This window comes from Chionomys nivalis, chromosome 3, assembly GCF_950005125.1.
Source record: "Chionomys nivalis chromosome 3, mChiNiv1.1, whole genome shotgun sequence".
In the NCBI taxonomy this organism is placed as follows: domain Eukaryota; kingdom Metazoa; phylum Chordata; class Mammalia; order Rodentia; family Cricetidae; genus Chionomys; species Chionomys nivalis.
In genome coordinates, this window is record NC_080088.1 from 73416630 (window position 1) to 73434127 (window position 17498).

A 17498-nucleotide genomic window follows, 5' to 3' on the forward strand; every position below is an offset into this window, starting at 1 on the left:
ACTAGTTAACGTTTTTCTCTGAAACCAGTGACTGTGATGCACTCCTTTAATTGCAGCACTCGGGAGGCAGAGGCAGGGAGTTTTAGGCCAGTCTGGTCTACATAGGGAGTTTCAGGACAGCCAGGGCTATATAAGATCATATCCACCCCAATTTAGTTGTGCATGGAACTAAGAAATTCCATCTCCCATGACATCCAAACTGAGAGAATGAGGTGGAGCCAACCCTGGACACAAACAGCCTACCCAGTTCTTGCCAAATCAAGAAAATTTGGTTCTTCTCTTAGTAGGCAGAGATGTCTTATTGCCCGAGCAGGCCCATGACTGCTAAGGCGGAAGGAAGGAGGGTGGAGGGCCGGGCAAATCTGGTTGCTAACCTTACTATTGCTAGAAACCTCCTTCCAGAGGCCAGGACAGAGCAGGACGAAGACCTGACATTTCTCAAAAGATTGGCACTTTAGAACATTATTCAGTGATCAAAACTGATACTTCTAATCCTTGATGCACCACTGATGGTTTCATGTATCTCTGCAAAAGCTTTGTCTTCCCCATCTTACCCTAAATGTTTGCCACTTTAGAATAAATTTGTAATGATAATAATAATAATAGCTACCATTTATTGAGCACCTACTCTATTGTGTGCCAGGCACTGTGCTAGGCACGTTTCGTACAATATCTAATTTAAATCCTCACAACAACCCTGTGAGGTAGGTATTATTATCGTCATTTTACATACAGGAGGACTGAGGCTCCAGAGAGGTTAAATAACTATTACACAACTGAAAATGGTAGAGCTGGAATTCAAGCCCAAACCAACCTGACTCCAAATCCCATGCTCTGTAAATTAAAAGGAAGGAAAGGAACTTGAGAAAGAGTGTCAGAGTGGAAGGGTGTGATATGCTGACTAATGCCATGTAGGAAGAAGGAATGAAGCCCATAAATGTCTCTGGCTGGTGGGCCTCAGTAGACTGTGATGAAGATCACCAGGACAGGAATTCAAGAGGAATAATACTTGGCTAGGGACACATGGACATGCCTATGGAGATGCCCAGTGAGTAATAAAGAGATCTGAAGAGTGGGGAAAGCTGGGCCTGGGAATACATATTTAGAAATGGCCAGCATATCAACAGCAATTGGAAAGAGAAAAAATGAGACAGTTTTGGAAAGAAAGAGAAGTGAGCCAAAGATGGGATCATGGAAACACTGGCACCCAATGCAGGAGCACCGTGGAGGGGTTCTCAAGAGAATAGGACGTAGCAGTCAGAGGGGACTGAAGACAGGTGAGACCGAGTTACGCTTCTAACATAGCCCTTTGTTCATTAAAATCCTCGGAAATATTTGTTAAATGAATGTCAAAATATCCCTACCTCAGTTTTCCCCCAAACATAGGCTAAGGACATCCTGATGGAGGGAGGCATTTTTTGGGGACTGAACCCCAGGGCATGCTAGGCAAGTACTCTACTACAGAGCTACATCCCCAGCTCTGACAACTTTGCCCTGAAAATACAAGTCTGGGTAAGTCAACAGAGTTTTAAAGAGAAAATTGTGACAAGGTGGAAAACAATTTTAAAAATAACTGGAACTGTCTGGAGGTCCCAGTAGTCCTCTTGTATAACTTCAACTGGCCTGTGTTTCCTGGCTCTGCTTTCAGATACCATGGTGAAGATGAGACAGGGCAGGCTGTAAGGGATTCAGGGGCAGGAGGGAAGTAGAGACGACCTGTTTGTTACCTGTTGAGCCCTAGCTTTTGGGCTTTATCCAAGTACCAAGTTCTCAGGAATATGTGCGGGAGGCTTGAGGGCAAGCAGAAAGGGGAGAGGGCAGTTAGGGACCAGCCCCACTATCTAGGAGATGACTTGGAGAAAGGGTCCAGCCCTCTGGGCAGGGACCAGCCCTGAGGCTTATGTAAACTTGCATAGGCACACCTCTGTGTGTCTATGTGTGTGTGTGTGTCTGTCTGTGTGTGTCTGTGAGAGGGGGTGGGGAGAAAATTTCTCTACTTCCCTCTGGAAAGAACAGAGGTGTTATGCTGGGTGAAGCTGAGGTCCTTCCCAGAAGCCTAGTGACCTTGCAGTGTGGGTGTGAGGGATGGACATCTTTGGGGATGCTGAAGCAGAGTTCCTGGTCTCCTTGGAGGCTGGGCCTCCCTTTCCTGGGGGCTCACAGAAAGTCAAACAGCCCGGAATTCTTAGCTGCTCCAGGCCCAGGGAAATTTGAAGGAAGAAAAAGAAGAAAAAAAATGTTTCAGGCCCAGAAATTTGATGAGCCTGTTGGTTAGTAGGGTTAGATCCGAGGGAACTAGCACACAGGAAGGCATGGATGGGGGTCCAGGCCCAGCAGAGATAGTCCCTGGAAGCCACCAATGGCCCTGGCACCTGAGGGGGCTCTCAGGGCTTCTGATTGGGGCTGGGTTCAAGCAGGGGCAGCTGGCACGGAGGCCTCCTAGAGGGTGAAGGACTGAAGCAGTGGGCGGGCAGGAAGGGAAAGACCATTTTCTTTCGGTGTCAGTATGGTGGGGTAAAATCAAGATCTCTGAACACATGCTTGAGGAGATGGGGAAAGGGTTCTGGGGAGGGGGCAGGGAGCAAAGGTGGCCATAAGGGTGTGACACCACTGGGCTCAGCTCCTATGTGAGAGGAGCATCGGGAAGAAAGACCAGCAGTGCAGAGCCAGGGACATGAAAAGTCCTGGGAAGCCCGAACTGGGTGGAATGGGTGCTGGTTAGTGGGCAGAGGCACCAGCTGGGCCAGAGGCAGGTTAGGGGCTGTAGCATGGATGAGTAGAGACCCCTCATCCTTGCTGCTACCAGCAAGCAGTAGCAGTTAGTTCCATTTATTTCCCTTTTAGGTACCAAAGTAAAAAAAGACCGACTGATGGAGAAAGGGATGCAGCCGGCTGGGGGGGGGGGAGAGGTATAGGAGAGGAGAGGGGCCCTGATCACATCACATCCACAAAGAACTCACTGGGGTTTCCCATTGCCATGCGGAAGGACTGTCTGCTGGCTGTCAGTTCCGGGGGCACCGAGGCCAGGTCACGGCCTGGAGGCGCTCCTGGGGGCCCCATGGCTGCAGGCTGCGGGGTCATCATAAGCATCGGGGGACCGTAAAGAGGAGGCACTCCGGGCGGGCCATAGCTGGGGTGCGTGTGGTGGCTGCGCAGGCTGCTGGTCAGCGAGTGGTGGCTGCGGTGGCTGTGCTCACTGGCCGCTGGGCCTGAGCGCTCGCTTGGTGCCCGCTCCCGCGGCCCTCGCAGACTGCTGCGTGTAGTGTGGTCTGATTCACTGCCACTACCACCTGATTTGGAGTCCCCAGCTTTTGGGTCCTTCTCCTTGCGCCGGTCGCTGCCACTTCGGTTGGAGCCACTGCTTCGACTGCCTGTAGGGATCAAATAGGGCCAGGATGGAGGCACAGAGGTGGCCAGGGTTCCCTGCAGCTTCCTTCTGGCTGGTTCTCTGACTTACCTTCACTGTGCTGACTGCTGGCACTGCCCCCGCCGTAGCTGTAGCCTAGTTCTGGGAAGCCTGGGTGTGGATTGTAGGGATGCGGAGGTGGTGGGTACTGGTAAGGGAAAGCCATAGGCCAAGGAGCAGCCCCTGGGTGTGGCAAAGGAGCTAGTGTGTCCTGGTCAGAGGCGCCGCTGGAGCCATCATGGTCGTGAAGTGACAGGTTGGCCATATCTGTGGGGAGAGGACTCGGTAAACTGGTCTGTTTTGTGTCCCACGCCCACAATCAGGAGGTCTCCAACCAAAGATGGACTGCAAGCAACAGTGTTAAATTTATGGACAGACTGAGAGGCCTGCAGATCTCCTTGGCCACTCCCAATAGTTCTACAGCCAAACCCCACATCTAATACACAATGCCGTTAAGTTCCAGAAAGGCTGAGGCAAGAAACTCGATATGAATTCAAGCCCAACCTGGGTTACATGGTAAGTTTGAAGCCAGCCTAGGCTCCATTATCAGACCATCTCAAACAACTGAAAAATAAGAACTCCAAAATGAAACAAAAACAAAGCAGAAATAAAACAAACAAAAACGACCCCATCCACCCATACACTCTCATCTCTTTTGCTGTTTTCTCTTGGGTTGAGAGGGAAGTAGAGTCAGGGAATGTGGAAGACTGAAGTACTAGAAGCCCCCAGGTATGGTAGCACTGTGATTCATGAAGCACACTACACATGGGGCTGGAGCGATGGCTCAGCGGTTAAGAGCACTGGCTGCTTTTCCAGAGGACCCAGGTTCAGTTCCCAGCACCCACATGTCAGCTCACAACTGTCTGTAACTTGCGCTCTGGGGTACCCAGCAGCATCCTCTTGCAGGCAAAACACCAATGCACATAAAACAAAAACAAAACACAAAATAACACTACCCAGAAACTCACAAAGGGGTAATAGTCACTTCTCTAGGCGCAGAAACAAAAGTCCAGAGAGGTTAAATGAGCAGCCTGAGTTAACCTAAATTTCAGACAGAAAGGAAGCAGAGAGATGCTCATACACTCGCCTTCTCGGATTAATTAGGAGAGGAGTCTGAGTAAACTGGAAAACTAAGGTGAATGTTTTCCCCCAAGACAAATAATAACTTATTATTATTAAAAGTCCAGGACGAGGCTGGAAAGAAGGCTCAGCAGTGAAGAGCACTGGCTGCTCCAGCAGATCTGGGCTCAGATGGCGGTCACAATCATCAGTAACTACAGTTCCAGGGATCCAGCGCCTTCTGGCCTTCTTGGACATTGCATGCATATGGTGCACAGACACACACGCAGGCCAAGGATTCACACACAAAAAATAAACATAATTCTTAAAAATAAAAGTTCAGAATGAAGTGGGTATGGTAGCCCACTCCTTTAATCCCAACACTCAGGAGGCAGAGGGGGCAGATCTATGAGACTTCAAGACTAGCTTGGTCTACACAGTAAGTTCCAGGATGGCCAGAGAACTATGTAGTAAGGTCCTGTCTCAAAAGCAGAGGAGGGTCCAGAATGGGCTGGGTGGGATGTGTGTACCTGTGTCATTCCAGCAGGATTGGGAGGTCAAGCAACAATATACAATAGGTGGAGGGGTAAATTAAAAGAGAAAGGAGTTGGCAGAATCCTAAATAAACACATTGTCTTTTAAGTGCCTCCTTTGTAGAAGCTCTTGCCTTGATCACATTTTCCTGGTACTGTTGTGGAGAGTGGGGATGGCATAGGAGGGGCCAGAAAGAATTCCCATCCTGCTTACAGCCGGAGCCGGCACCGGTGCACTAGCACCACTATTTCCTAACTTTCTTCCATCCTTGAACTTGTGCACTTCCTAAAGGTAAGCGTCCTCACAAGAGCTAGAACTTCCCTGAAGGGAGTTTATAAAGGGCTACTAGGACTGATTACCCTGCTAGGTCATACTCTGCTCACGGCACATCAATTCTAAGAAAGCTATAATTGCCCCATAGAGGCCATCTATACCATTAGATCTTCTTCCAAGGCCCAAGGTGATCCAGCCAGCTTTGCAGGAAGAAGGCAGGGTATGGGGCTCTGGAACTGTTTATGGAGCCTGCCAGCCAAGCCACTAACTTGTGCTGAGGCCAGAGGCAGCATGCAGGCAAAGAAGGAAAGCAGTGGCCTGTGCTGGCTCAAATACAAACAGGTGCTGATGTCTGCAGCCTGTAGGCTGCTATCCTGGGGACCAAGAGTATACTTCAGGGTGAGCACAAAGTTCCTCTTTGAGCCTACAACATTACCAGCTCAGCAGACTGTGACCCCTCTGCGAAGCAAAAGCCTTTTCTGCTACGCGCATCCTGGGCTGAACCCTGGGTGGCCTAGGTGAAGGACCCAGTTGGGTCCAGCAAGAAAATATCTTTTGCGCAAAACTGCCTTAGCTGTCTTGGAAGCTTTGTATGTTCCCAGAAGTCTGGGGCCCTGGACTGATGTCTGCTAATAATATCAATAATAAGCAGTGTCTATGAATTTCAGATAATGGAATATGAAAATCAAAAGTGCACTTTATAATCAATTAAATATATGAACAGTAGGCAGCTTTCCAGAGTACCTCTTGTGGGCCACACACTGTTCCTGTTCTAGGCAGTTTACATACTTTATGCTGTGTTCGAGACCGCCCTATGGCCTAGGTTCTACTTCCTCCATCTCTGACTTTAGGAGTTGGAGCACCAACTGATGTTGACATTTGATCCAGAACTGCCACAGTCCAAAGTCCACCATGACTCTGTAAGAGCTGCTGAGGGCCAGGAACCCAACCCTCTATGAAGGGACGGTGTTTTGTAATATCGGCCACTCTAGTCCCAGAAGCAGTCTGAGTTAGCTGTTGGGTGCCAGCCAGCACCACAGGTATGAAGGAAAGCTCTTTTGGGCAGAGGTGTCTGCTGGTGCTGAGGCTGTGGCTTAGCTGCTGGCGCAAACAAAGGTGTCTGTCTGAGGTCATCTAGAGGCTACTGAAAAGGAAGGGTCTCCACAGGCTACTTGGCTTAACTATTCTCAAAGGCCCTCTCAGGATCAAATTTAAATGCCTTAGTGCAGCTTGCAAAGTCATCTGAAACCTGATTGACAATTTCTCCAGCTTCATTCCATGGTATGGCTCACCCCTGGGTTCTTAGAAAGACAGTGCTCCCTGGCCAATCCATATCCTGACCCGGTAGTATCTGTTGGTGCATGGTCAAGGGCAGGCTGAACAATGGTTTTGGAGCATCACATACCTTGAGCATGTGTTATGTACCCAGAGCAGTGGGAACTACAGCTGCAAGACCTGGATCCAAAGCCTAGCTACTTCATTTCTAATTCTGTGCCCTAGGGTAGACTATTTACACCAGTAAATCAATCTCCTCACTTGATAACATGGACAGTACCCGTGCCCCTCCCCCACCGGGAGGTGAAGACTATGGGATGGAAAGACTACACTTCTGAAACTACTGGTTCCATGTCAAGACAGAACAGCACTTAGAGAATATGAGGTTCAACAGAGAGATGGAAGACCAATGAAGGGCTAAGCTGGGCTGCTGATATCACAGACCCCAGCTCTGTTAAGTCTACCTAGATTTCCTGGAGTCAGCTACTATATCATACCCTTTACTGCTATCACACCACACCCTCACTCCATCACACCACACCCTCACTCCATCACACCACACCCTCACTCCATCACACCACACCCTCACTCCATCACACCCTCACTCCATCATATCACACCTTCACTCCATCACACCACACCCTAACTCGCATGATATCACACCCTATCACACCCTTACTCCTATCCAGGAGACAAGAAGGTGGGGAATTCTGGGTATGGTGGTGGCATGCACTTATAATCCAACACTCAGGAGGCTGAGGCAGGATTTCTGCAAGTTAGAAGTCAGGCTGGCTACACAGCAGGTATCAGGTCAGTATAATCTACAGAGCAAGGCCCTGTCTCTAAAAAAGGCAAGAAGCAAAGGTGGTGGGGAGAAACGTACTGCCACAGAGGTCACCAAAGATGTAGTAGCACTGCTCGGAGAACGTGATTTTGTTGACGGTATGGCGGATGAAACCGGCTTTCAGCAGGTTGCTGGCGTACTTGCGGGCCTCCCGCCGGTCTGTGAATCCTTCCACGTTGTGGTACAGCCAGTCCACCACATCTGAGCCTGGGGATAAGGGAGTCAGTTGATTTGGGTTCCTCTGGCTTCACAGAAGCTGTGAGGCTGGGGCAATTAATAGCTCAAAGGAGTAGCCCAAGGGTAGTTCCCTCCCTCCCCCCCTACCCCTGCCCTGCTCCACGACTCCCTACCCTTCCCTTCATCTCGCTATAAGGTTCTCTCACCAATAAAAGCATTGGGAATGGTAATCTTGAGCCACATGCGGTCTCGAACCTCCAACCCTGATTCAGGGGAGGCCATGGCTTTTACGATGGCTGCCATGTCACTGTGGATTGAGAGGTGGAAGTCATCTAGGCCTAGGGGGAGAGGTGGAGTAGTGAGGCAGAGAGTCACCGTGGAGTTAGGAAGACAAGAGCGGCATTCCCGCTCTCCCACTCAGAACAATTCAACGACTTCATGAAGGCACTTAGCGAGTGCAGATGTACATTTATGACAATAAAAATAAGTGCTTGCTTCATGCCACACAGTAATGACGTTCTACTGGGACCCTCTTGTTAAACACCACAGGAACCTGGTGAAGTATATACTGGTAGTCCCACTGTACGAGAGTAAACTGAGGCTCTGTGGGCGCTCACCGTGCGTGAGGAAGTGCACAGTGTCCAGTGCAGTTCTAAGTGCCCCCTGGGGAGGGCTGCGGTCTGAGGTGTCTGGACTGAGGAGACTCTCACAGGCCCTGTAGTGCATAAGCGGCTCACCAGTCCTCACACCTTGTCTGCAGGGCCGTAAGGACAGGCTTGAGTACTCACGTTCTGTGTCGGGGATGGAGCTGGTGATAGAGGAGCTGGTGGAGGTGATGGTGCTCAGGGAGGGGCTCATGCCATAGGCAGGGAAGGTGCCTGTCATGGCTGCAGTGTGAGAGACCCAGGCTGCAGGGTCAATGGGCCGGATGGGCTCACCTGCAAGGAGGAGAAGGAGTCGCAGGCTGCCCATCTCCCCTCAAGAGAGGAGGAACAGAGTTGACGTATGCCAGCACCAACTTTGGGCTGAATCCCTGGTCTACTTACTCCGGGGTAATGTGAAGCAGCCACGTGGACTTGGGTCCCAGCACTTGGCTACAGTCAGAGTGATGGGCCTGAAAACAAGGTTGTCCTAGTAAAGGCAGGAGGTATGAAGGCCAGACCAAGCCTCCTTCCTGAAACGCCTTCCCCATCTTCCCCAGAATCCCATCCCGTTCATACCCTGGTTTGTGTACGATCTCCCGAAGTACTCGGACTGCATCGTCATTGCTCATGTTCTCAAAGTTGATCTCATTTACCTGAGAAAGAGGGCAGGGAGTGAGATAACAGGGGAGCTGGGCTGAGGGTCTCCCTCCAGACAGCGGGGACTTCTCACTATCCTACCAACCAGGGTGGACACTGATACCTGTAACAGCATGTCTCCTGGCTCAATGCGTCCATCGGCCGCCACAGCCCCACCTTTCATGATGGAGCCAATGTAGATGCCTCCGTCACCTCGCTCGTTGCTTTGGCCCACAATGGAGATGCCCAAGAAGTTATACTTTTCTGCAGGGAATAATTTAACACCTTGAGCCAGGCAGGGCCCCTACCCATTAGTACAGGGCAGAGAGAGGTCCTGACTGACATACTAACCATGTAAATATTACTGTACAGTGTGCACTTAAACATGCTTTCAATTTTCCTACTGGTTACAAGGCAGGGACTCCGGACTTACTTTTATAGATCAGCAAAACCCATGTGTCCTTCCTAAGCCAGTAGGTGGCAGGAGTTAAACTCAGACTCAAGCTCTTTCTGTCATATTTAACCACCTTTAAACTTTTTTTTATTACATTTTTATCTATTTATTTTGCACTCATTTGTATTTGTGTGTGTGTGTGTGTGTGCGTAGGTCAGAGGACAACTTGTGGGAGTCAGTTTTCCCCTTCTACCATGTTGGTTCTGGGGACTGGACTCTGGCTCGGCAGCAGGCCCACCTGCTGAGCCACCAGGCACCAGCTGTTGTCTAAAGAGTCAGAAGCCAGGGAGCAAGGAAGGATGCAATGACAAGATGAGCAGGGACAGGGCTGGCTCTCAGAAATCCCCTCCCTCAGGAAACGTCTCATGGTACCACAGTTCTCTGGTTATCTGCTGAAGCCCTGACAATGAAATACTAAAATGATTACATTACATGCCAGTATTTATAAAAAACGACAACACGAGAACAGGGAACATATATAGTCCTTCCTGTTTTGGATGTGGAACCCAGGACCTTGTACTCTGCCACTGAGATCCCACCCCAAGTCCCAGAAAATGTGTGCTGTATTTCCCAAAAACCCCTTACGCCGTCCCAGCAGAGGCACTGGACTGTGTTCAGCAGACTCACCCATGTTGAGAGTGACCGTGATGATATTGAGGGACATGGTGGAGTCTGTGATACTGCTGAAGGATGAGGACTGAAAGAGACAGTGGCTGTGAGCAGCAGGCAGGGCGGGCGTTCCTCCTCAGCCCACCACCCTTACCCTAAGATTCCAGTCACCGAACCAAACAGAAGGGCTTCGAGGAAGAAAGAGCTGTGGTCCTGCCTGGGAAGGACTCATAATCTGCCCTGCTCATCCTGAACACGGAAGAGGCCATACCCGCTCAATCCGGGAGACCTTCTGCTTCCGCCGCCGCCGCTTGTGTCTCCTCATCAGGCGCGAGGCACTGCTCTGTTCTGTGGAGCTGCTGAACCTGTGGGGCCCAAAGTCGTTCCCCACCAGGCTGGCCCATCCTGGCCCCAACACAACGCCCACATCCCTCCGGCCTCTTCATGGGTCACTTGCCCTCCTCACTCCCATCCCAGTACCTATGAAAGGCAAGCCCCACCTGCTGGTGGAGTCATCCTCATCAGAGTCAAAGAAGCTGGTAGTCTCCAGCTCACTGCTCATAAGGGTGGATGAACTGTCATAGCCGCCTGGCTCCCGCCGCCGCTCCCCCTTCGCAGTTCCATTGAGCCGGGCTGCTGCAAGGGAGGTAGGCAGCTGAGTCCATGCAAGGCCCAATGGAGAGAAGAAGGAATACGTGGCAGGCAGGACAGGGGCCAGGCATATCCAAAGCTCAGGAAACAGGATAAAGGGGTAGGGAGCTAGCTGAAATCTGCGGGGAAGGGCTGGAAGTGAGGGATACAAACCGTGTTCTGGGCCATCCCTCCGTCGGGGCCGCTCCCGTTGGGCAGACACCAAGGAGTCGGTCTCCGTGTCATTGTCCAGGTTCTCCTGGCTGCCTCCACTGGCATGAGGGCTAAAGGGGAGGGAGGACTTTGTTGGAGAAGAGAAGAGGCTGGGAGCTCCCTTACCCAGCCCTGGGTTGAGCTGAGGTGCCCCTTCCCCATGGGTCATTCCCTCCTTAAAGTCACACTTACTGAAAAGATGGGGGTCGAGAGTCCCCAATGCCTCCTGTGCGCTCCATTGAAGGTGGCAGCTCTGCCGGGTTGTCAGCACAGAAGGGGGCTGGCTCTGGGTGAGAGCCCTCAGCGGATACCAGCTGCCAAGAAGGAAATGAGTGGTCACAAGGGTGCCAAACAAGGCAAGATGCTGCTGCTAGCACGACCTCAAAGGCTCAAGAGAGTGAGACCGAGAAGACAGGCCCATGCAAGGGCCACGTGCACGAGGGGGAAGGGCTGGCAGGCATGGGTGACTGCAGCAGAGTCGGGGCACAGCACAAACGACAGAGGATGCCAGCTGGTAGCGGGTGTCTGGATGGACACAGTAGACCTCTGAGTCTCCACCATGTGTTCCTGTTCCTCCCTCCACTATTCTCACAATTTTATTAAAGGCTGAAGACTCTAGATTAAGAAATTATTAGAAAACTAAAGGTAGATTCAGATACAAAGGCATAAAATCCCTAAATGCAATCTTAGCTAAGCCTTTCCTCCCTCCGGCCAGCACAGGGACACAGCTAGAGGCCGACGGCTCCTTACCCAGGACACCACGCGGCCATTGAAGCAGGGTAGCTTGGCATTGTCATCCGAGATCTCCTCCTTCACCACTCTGCAGGGAAAGGGGGATGTCAGAGAGACTTTCTGATGTGGGAATGGAGGGTGCCCATAATCTGAGCTGTCCTTTACCCCAAGTGAGCGATCAAGCCATCAATACAAGGCTGTTCAGCTGTGAGGAGGGACTAGGGACATATCCTTAGCACCTCCAGGAAGTAGAACAGAGAAGCTGTGGGGAGGATCAGAAGTCAGGAACACACACTATGCTCTGGGCCATCTGTATTGCTTGAGCATCAACCCAGCCCTCAGGTGACTGGCAATTCTAATGGCCCCTCACCACACCTCAGCACCTCCAGAGCGCTTGTCCTAGTCCCAGCGTGACCTTCAGCTGGGAAAAGGCACACTTCTTACTGTTCTCTTCTCAGCTAGGAATCCTGACTTAGTTCTGAGAGCTGTGGGCAAGAAGCTTAGGGAGTGGAAAGAGGAGAGAAGGCATTCATAAACATCCATGTGGCACATGTCTGGGAGGCTGAGGCAGGATTATGAGGTGAGCCTCGGCAACAGAATGGGATTCTGTCACAGGAAAACAATGAATAAGGACGTAAGGAGGCTGAAGATGGAGCTCGTCCATCTCGCATGGCTGTGCACGCCTGTAATCCAGAACTAGAGAGGTGGAAGCAAGAGGACCAGTTTAAGGCTGTCCTCAGCTTTACAGTGAGTTTGAGGCCAGCTTGGGATACATGAGGACCCTCACCCTCACACCTGCTCCGAAGAAAGGAAGAAAACTATCAGTGACAATTGGCTTTATCGAGTATGCATTTCAGGCCCAGCACTATGCTAAGCACACATACACTGTCTCATCCACACTCACAAGAATGCTATAGGGAAGAAAAGTGGGAACTGAGCCTAGGTTCAATCAGCCACCTAAACACACTAGTAACAAGTAGGAAGCTGGTGTTTGAATCTGTTTGTGTGACTCCACATTTCTATGTATTATATCTTCTATTGCTATACTCAGAACATATAATTTTACTAAAATAAAAGCTGGGGGGTGGTGGCACACACACCTAATCCAGCATTTGGGAGTAAGAGGCAGATGGCTCTCTGAGTTCGAGGCCAGCCTGGTCTACAAAGAGAGTTCCAGGACAGCCAGGGATATACAAAGAGAACCTGTCTCAAAAAAAAAAAAAATTATATATAAATATATAATTTTACTCCAGCCTCATTAGGTAGACAATATAATTCTCATTTCATGAATAAAGAAACTGACATTTGGTAACTTATTTATGGTTACAATACTAAGAGACGTTAGAGCTGAAATTGAACCCCAGGTTGTTTCTGACTTCAATTCTCTCTTCACTATGTCGCATTTTTCCCAGTTTGATGACAGATGTAATGGGTCTATGGGAAGTGGGGGGAAGTAACGTGGGGCATGAGAGACTATAGAATGTGGCCACGGTATGCAGCTTGGCCTTGGGAGTGCGAGAGAGCCAGAAGTTAGATACCAACTTTGGTGTGGGGCCAGAGATGGAAACAGAAACTGTTGTGGACCATCACACTGTCACTCACCCCAGGGGTACAGAGTGAGGCAAATGTGACCACAGGTTAGAGGAGGACACATGCTTAGGGGTCTGGGACTACAACAGAGGAAGCTGTGAGGTTTAGACGCCGTCACTGGGACAGCGGTTTCCTTGTGGTACATTCTTGAGTTTACAATGAAGCTCCCAGGCCAAGGCTGCCGGCCTCCTTCTATCCAGCTTCCTATTATTGCTAACTCCACAGCGACCCTAAGAAAGCAGCCCAGAAGCCGGGCAGTGGTGGCGCACGCCTTTAATCCCAGCACTTGGGTGGCAGAGGCAGGCGGATCTCTGTGAGTTCGAGACCAGCCTGGTCTACAGAACTAGTTCCAGGACAGGCTCCAAAGCCACAGAGAAACCCTGTCTCGAAAAAAACAAAAACAAAAACAAAACAAACAAAAAAAAAGAAAGCAGCCCAGAGCAACCAGCCAGTAAGGCCACTGGGTTCCCCAGGCTTGCATGGTAACCTGGGCTCAAGAGCAAAGAAGGCACACATGACACACAGCATGGATTTTGGGTCCTTGTGGTGGGAAAGTTCGGCTGAGTCCCCCAGCACTCCATCCTCCAGATGTTTCTTCTCTTTCTGGGGTCACCACCGGGTCTACAAGCCTCTGCTGACTCACAATAAGCAGCTGGACTTGAGCTTGGGAGGAACCTTCGACTGGACCCTTGTGGTAGAGCTGGGTGGTCAGGACTCCACAGCAGTGTCTCTCCCTGACTCAGATTAGATGAACAGCACTGGGCTCAGGCACCCATCCTGTCACCTAGTAGGTCTCCCAGCTTAGAGACATGCGTTAGCATCTCCAAGCCTTTGTCTCATCCTGGTAAGCGAGACTCTTAGACTAGTTACTGACTCTATAGTTTTAGTAAGATTCACACTCTCTCATTCCATGTAAGCCCCCTTTTCTTTTCAAGACTTTTATTATTTTTTAGCGTGTGTGTGTGTGTGTGTGTGTACAGGTGTACAGGTGTACAGGCGTACAGGCGTACAGGTGTACAGGCGTATGGAGGTCAGAGGACAACTTGTGGAAGTTGGATTTTTCCTTCCATCACGTGGGTCCTGGGGCTAGAGTCCAGGCCATCGGTCTTCATAAGGCAAGGGCCTTTCCTGCCTCTCCCAGGTAACCTAAGAGAGCCAAGTCTACCCCGAGCTGGACAAATATTTTTGGAGACCAGATGGGAGTTGGGACTCCTAAGGCCTCACAGTCTGAACCTCTGAGGCTAAGGTATAGCAGGCTTCCTCCTCCTGACATGCTTTCTCTCTTGTCGGCAGGGTCACTGGCCTAGGCTAGCGAGAACGCTCTGTTCCTTTCCCAATTTGCCAAGGGTTACTATTTTTTTGAAGAGGAAAATATATAAAATGGTCATTTATATAGTATTCCTCACTATTATGTCTATCTCCTTCCCTCTCTCCCTCCCTCTCTCTTTCTACACACACACACACACACACACACACCCCTACAGTGGTGTGACCAGGACCTTAGCTTTTGGAGTGAGACCCCCGTACAACCAACCGGTCATTTACTAGCTCTGCAACACAGGGGAAGCTATTTAGGCTTCTTGCAGTCTCATTTCCTCATTTGCACAGGGGGATATTTGTGCCTATTTCATAGGCTGGTAGGAGTCAGGGATGAAAGATGCGCAAAAAATCAAATCACTGTCTGACTGTAAGTAGCCTATGATGCGCTTGCTTGTAAAATAAAAAATGAAATAAACTGTGAGCAGGGTCCTCTACTCTTAGTCCTCTGTGACAGGAGAGCCCTACAGGGTCTTTCGCTCATTGACCTTTGGTGTGTGTGTGTTGGGGGGAGGTAAACCAACCAATTAATCACATCCACTTCACTCTTAGCATTGTTCTCAACACCGCTAGAACAGCCACTGATAATTTTGCAAAAGGTGCTTCAAGGACCACAGATGGATATAAGATGGCTTCAGGTAGCACATGATAAATGTTGCTTAGTTCAATAGTTTAATATTTATTTGTAACGTGGTTTAGAAATAAATAAAATGGATAATCAGGCCTGTAGTTGATACCACTGTATTAGTTTAGTCAGCTAAGGAAAAAAAAAGAGTGGACAGACAGTTCATTTAAAGAAAAACATTCTGTGAGCAGTTAGCAGATGCAATGGGAACCTTTTATAATTGTAGTTAGTTCTGCTCACACAACCTTGGGAAGGCAGGAAGCAGCCCATGGTGGTCTGCTTGGGAGGCAGAGGCGAGTGGGGGTGGAGATACAGGGCTATTCTAATCTCTCCAGGCATCTGGCCCAGCATACCCTGAAATATTATCCCAGTTCCTTCAGGCCCTGTTCTCCTTATTTCACTCGGGTTAGGCTGAGACACCCACCCAGTATCTCCCAACTCTCCCAGATAGATCCTGAAAAGATCTTTCGACCAGGTTTGCCTACTCTAGACTTAAGACAACCATCACCACACTGGAGTCCTCATCCCCGGGCAAGAATGGAATCAGGAACAGTCCCATCTGCTCTCCACTGTACAAAACACTGCTACACACAGTATTTCAAGAGCTCATCAAACGCTGAGTTCCAGGAAGAAGATGGCAAATAAGGCAGACAGGAGACAGAAGGTGCTTGCCTCCTGGGGCCTGGAGGGCGGGCCTTGGGAGAGAAGCCAGACGAATGAACACTGGGGAGAAGAATGCTTCCCCTCACCCAGCTCTGGGGCCTCAGCTGCAAGCACAGTGCAGCCTCAGGCAAGTGCATCAGAGGGACCTTCAGGCCTGCATGGCCCAGAAGAGGGGTGGTGTGTGTGTGTGTGTGTCTTCTTCATGGCCTCTAGGCCCACTTCCAGTTAACATGGGCAAACCTCAGTCCCTGGGAGAGGGGTATGTGTGTCTTCTCCATGACCTCTAAGCCCACTGTCCAGTTAATGTGGGCAAACCTCAAGCCCTGAGAGGGGTGTGAGTGTGTGTATGTGTGTGTGTCCCCTCTCAGGCCAGCTGCTACAGAACCCTCAGGCTCCAACATTCCAACCTCCCTTAAAGGGGCAGTCCTTGCTTCTAAACTGCAGCTGGGTAGGGAGGGGAAGACAAGAGAACACCAAGAGGCCCTCCCTGGCCTTCCCGTCCAGGCTCAGAAGCCCCATGCAACATCTCCTCTGGGATCACCATCTGGCGAGAAAAGGCCCCAGCACCTGGTTTGCGAGGACTCCTCCTCCTCCGGGTCAGGCAACACCCCATCGACCGAGGAGAGAGGGGAGAACGCTCGCTCAATAAACATCAGGTCCAGCATCCAGCCTGGCAGGATCCCCCCCTCCCAGCCCCCACCAACTCCTTCTCCAGTTCAAAGTCCCACCGGCTGCGGCCTTAGATACAGCACACTCCAAATAAGGCTCTGAGTTGCAGAGCTCAAGGGATGGGGAAGGCAGGCTAGGTGTCAATATACCCCAACTCTACGCTTAAAAGGTGGCACCTGGAAAGAGGGCTGAGGACTTTGGATTGGAGTGGAAGGGATGTACGTCTTACGGGGAACGCTGATCCGTGGGGAGTGTCGAGGCTTGAATGGTAGGAACCGATTGTTTAGGGTCCCACTGGACTGGGAGGGCAAGGCCTCCAAGAGGCGATCGGGAGTCCCTCAAAATCAAGTGGGTCCCAAGTGACCGAGTCGCTCCCTTGCTGCAAGCGGGGCTAGAAACCAGTGCAGCGAGGGAAGTCCGAACTGGCTGCGTTGGCCCCCAGTACGGAGCGGCAGGGGCTCCCCGGAGGCGGGGAGGGGGCCATCCTCACCCAAAATCGTCGTCCATAGACTTGAAGAAGAACTTATAACTGGGCCTCTGCAGAACGCCCTTAAAGTCCGCCAAGGTGACGCGCTCGGCGGGCAGGGGCAGCTTCACCAGGTACGGCGTCTCCTGCCCGTCTAGGTGGTAGATGATCTTGGTCTCGCCCATGGCTCCGGCCTCGGCCCCGCGGCGCGCGGCCTGCTCGGGCAGCGGGGCCGGGCCTCTCTCTCCGGCGGCGCTCGGCGCGGCCCGCTGCTCAGCCCCGCTCAGCCGCCGGCCGGGGCGCCAGCTCCCTTGTTCTCCGGCCGCTCCCGGGTCCCAGCGCCGCCCGCCGCCGCTTCCGCTCCCCACTCCCGGCGCTCGGCTGGCGACCGCGACTCTTCCGGTGGCCTCGGCCCTCCCGACTCTGGGCTGAGCCCAGCGCGGCCCCGCCCCGCCCAGATGCCTAGCCGCGCTGGCTGCACCGTCGACTGCCCGCCCACCCGCCGGGCGGCGCTCGGTTCTGGGCGCTCCGGGTTCAGGCCGCAGCAGATGGAGTCTCAACCCGGTGGGCCCAAGGGAACCCTTCTGCGGAAGAGGATGGATTTGAAGACCTAACTGGATCCCCAGAGGAGGGTGGCTGCCAACATCATTGCTGTCACAGGACCAAACTGAGCTCCTTGTGG

At 51.4% G+C, this 17498-nt stretch overlaps 1 protein-coding gene across 2 annotated transcripts; it reads right to left on the reverse strand.

Annotated features, from left to right (window-relative positions):
• Positions 1–594: 594 nt before the first annotated feature.
• On the reverse strand, positions 595–17206 carry Dvl3 (dishevelled segment polarity protein 3). Of its 2 annotated transcripts, none has more exons than XM_057764862.1 (16): positions 16841–17206; positions 11505–11574; positions 10947–11068; positions 10716–10825; positions 10412–10544; positions 10183–10276; positions 9930–9999; positions 8973–9112; positions 8789–8865; positions 8615–8682; positions 8357–8506; positions 7775–7906; positions 7431–7598; positions 3458–3673; positions 2961–3371; positions 595–2189 (listed from the first exon to the last, which is right to left on the reverse strand). In XM_057764862.1, exons 1-16 carry the CDS (start codon positions 16999–17001, stop codon positions 2158–2160), a joined length of 2154 nt encoding a protein of 717 aa, XP_057620845.1. In that variant the 5' UTR covers positions 17002–17206; the 3' UTR covers positions 595–2157. The 2 variants fall into 2 exon arrangements, with proteins under 2 accessions (XP_057620845.1, XP_057620844.1); XM_057764861.1 differs by having other exon boundaries at positions 10412–10547.
• Between the last annotated feature and the right edge of the window lie 292 nt (positions 17207–17498).

Bases quoted from the DNA above. Each gene is read 5' to 3' on its own strand.
- Dvl3 (XM_057764861.1), bottom strand. From the start codon at position 17,001: ATGGGCGAGACCAAGATCATCTACCACCTAGACGGGCAGGAGACGCCG. The intron at 8,507-8,614 runs GTAAGTAGACCA...TCCTCCTTGCAG, and splicing joins CTGCTTCACATTACCCCGGA to GTGAGCCCATCCGGCCCATT. The intron at 2,190-2,960 runs GTGAGTTCTTTG...GGCCTGGAGCAG, and splicing joins CATGGCAATGGGAAACCCCA to CTAAGAATTCCGGGCTGTTT.